At 41.9% G+C, this 2500-nt stretch overlaps 1 protein-coding gene across 1 annotated transcript in view; it reads right to left on the reverse strand.

Moving 5' to 3' along the window:
• The window catches only part of cubn (cubilin (intrinsic factor-cobalamin receptor)), a gene marked incomplete at both ends in the record, with an annotated part of 62209 nt that overhangs the window by 1485 nt on the left and 58224 nt on the right, over positions 1 to 2500 (reverse strand). Inside the window, 4 exons of the mRNA XM_080855269.1 lie at positions 278 to 459; positions 753 to 897; positions 1492 to 1700; positions 1979 to 2141. Coding sequence (XP_080711395.1) covers positions 278 to 459; positions 753 to 897; positions 1492 to 1700; positions 1979 to 2141 — 699 coding nt within the window. The remainder of the gene's footprint in view (positions 1 to 277; positions 460 to 752; positions 898 to 1491; positions 1701 to 1978; positions 2142 to 2500) is intronic.

Genomic DNA, 2500 nt, shown 5'->3' on the forward strand with positions numbered 1-2500 from the left:
AAAATGTAGCTATAGCACAGCAGATTGGTGACTGTATAGAGACCAGTGTTACTCAGGAGCACATACTATATACTGGGTCTGCACTTATGCCACATCCAAATCAAAGAAGCAAAACTGAGATAAAACTAGCTAAGCCCAAGCTATGCTGAGGGTTATTAAAAGGGTGATCCATCCATCAAGGTCTAGCAAACAAGACAGAATAGCTTTAGGTGACCATGCACTCTTGTGCTCTGTGTCAGTGACTTGTTCTGTTTTTTTTTTTGCATCTGTGCCTGACCTCTAAGAAGTCAAAACTGCAGCTCGAATGAGACTCCAGGTCGAAGCTGTTGAAGAACAGAGAGATGGAGCTGTTCTGTGGAGCCGTGAGGATGATGCTGCAGTCAATGTTGTGTGGGTAAACAGCTGGCCAGCCGGGACTCTTCAGATAACCATAAGACTGGTTATATGTCCTACTACATCCTGTGATATTACACACACACACACACACACACACACACACACACACACACAGACACACACACAGAGTGAGAGAGAGAGAGAGAGAGAGAGAGAGAGAGAGAGAGGCAAATGTAAATAAGTACAAAGTACATTTAGGCTTGCAGTGTAATAAGACCAAAGCTCAAAATGGTGAAAACTAAAGTATAGTGAATAAATGGTTGACTAGTGTGTGGTAGTTAGATGTTGCTCTCATTGAATGGTTCCTCTCTCAGTGGATTCAATAAATCCAACATAAATCCAACATCCGTCCTTACCTGCCACCTGGTAGGTCAAACTGAACCCATTGCCAGTCATGAAAGCATCTGACTTGAAGGTGATAAACATAGTGCGTCCGTAGGTGTAGAAGTCTGGGACATGACTGTCTGAGCCACAGAACTTATGTGCCTGTCCATAATCTCCCTGAGAAAATAACAAGATTACACATCACTTCATAACTTTACACACAATAGAAACAATTTATACCTGGAGATCACAGAATGCAGACATGAAGTTATCATTAACTGCATTTTCCTTTTATTGCCATTTACTCTTTAACCACTAGATGGAGCTCTCTCCTTTCTGGCTTGAATGAGTTATTCAAAGGGAACCAAGACAACCGACTACAATTATATCTACTAGTAGTAATAGTAAGTTCTTGGCAGTTCTCTCTACCAATGCGGTTAAGTTAAACTTCATTGCATTCCTCTTTTTCTTCCCTGTTGTCTATCACATACAGTACCAGTCAAAAGTTTGGACACACCTTACATTTTTGGTGAGAGCTTTTTCTTTACTTTTATTATTTTGTACATGGTAGATAACACTTTTTTTGTTTAGTACATCATTCCATATGTGTTCTTTCGTAGTTTCGTTATTTCTTCAGTATTAAACTCCAATGGCGAACATAATAAAAGTTAAGAAAACGCCAAAAAATGTAAGTTGTGTCCAAACTTTTGACTGGTACTGTATAGTTCTGATGGTTCTGTCCCCCCAGACCCACGGGCCTCCATGACTCACCTGGGGCCAGTCCTTGAACTCCAGGTAGGTGAGGCTGCAGCTCTGACTGGGCTGAAGGCTGAACTGCTGCACGGCCACTTTGATGGTCTCCTGAGGAGGCGCGTCCAGCACCCAGCGGCAGTTGGTGAAGGGCGGGTAGGCGTTGGGGTACATCGGGGAGGTGATGGTCTGCGGTGAGCTGGTGGCATTGAAGGTACCACCACACAGACCTGGACAAAGAGCACACTAGAGTTGGCTCCTGGCCTGAACCGTGTAACTCACACAATCCTCAAAATCCTTTTGGATGTACGGTACATATTCCATACCAAAAAACAACATATTTACGACATATACTGTATATGGAATTTAACATCTAACAGGATTTTACTTTTATCCATTTCACCAACTACTGACTAAACCAGCCAAACATAGTTGTGTTATTTTACATAGCTTAGAGGCAATCTGTCGTAAGGTTTGTGAGTAAAGGAATAAGGTTAGGGCCTCTTACGGTCCACAGCACTATAGGTGGCATTGAAGCCGCGTCGATTCACTGAGCTGTCCGTCACAAAGCGAACGGTCAGGAAGTTGCTGGATGAGCGGAAGGAGTATGGGATGATGTTCCCACAGAACGTGCCCACCAGAGGGGAGTTCATGTTGTCGCCGTCATACACCTGGAGGGAAGGACCAGGAAGGGAATGTAAAAACCAACCAACATTATTAACAAAAAAAACTAAATAGAAAAGAAAAAGAAGTGCAGCAATGTAACTGCTGTAAGTGCAAGTTAAGCACTTGTCGAAGTGCCACACAATACAAGTGTATTCATTTTATTTCTAAAGTATCTAGCTAGCCAATTGGACAAAGATCATCACAAATTTCAGTACTCATGTCATAAAGACATATATCTTATGTGTGTATTACATGATTGTCTATACAAAAGTATACTTTGCTGCTATTGTGGGTAAACTACGGTGAAATAAAATGTTTAAGTTATTTACTGTTATAGATCCTATCGAGAACAGAATGCCACTCT

Source organism: Sprattus sprattus (genome assembly GCF_963457725.1).
Source record: "Sprattus sprattus genome assembly, chromosome: 17".
In the NCBI taxonomy this organism is placed as follows: domain Eukaryota; kingdom Metazoa; phylum Chordata; class Actinopteri; order Clupeiformes; family Clupeidae; genus Sprattus; species Sprattus sprattus.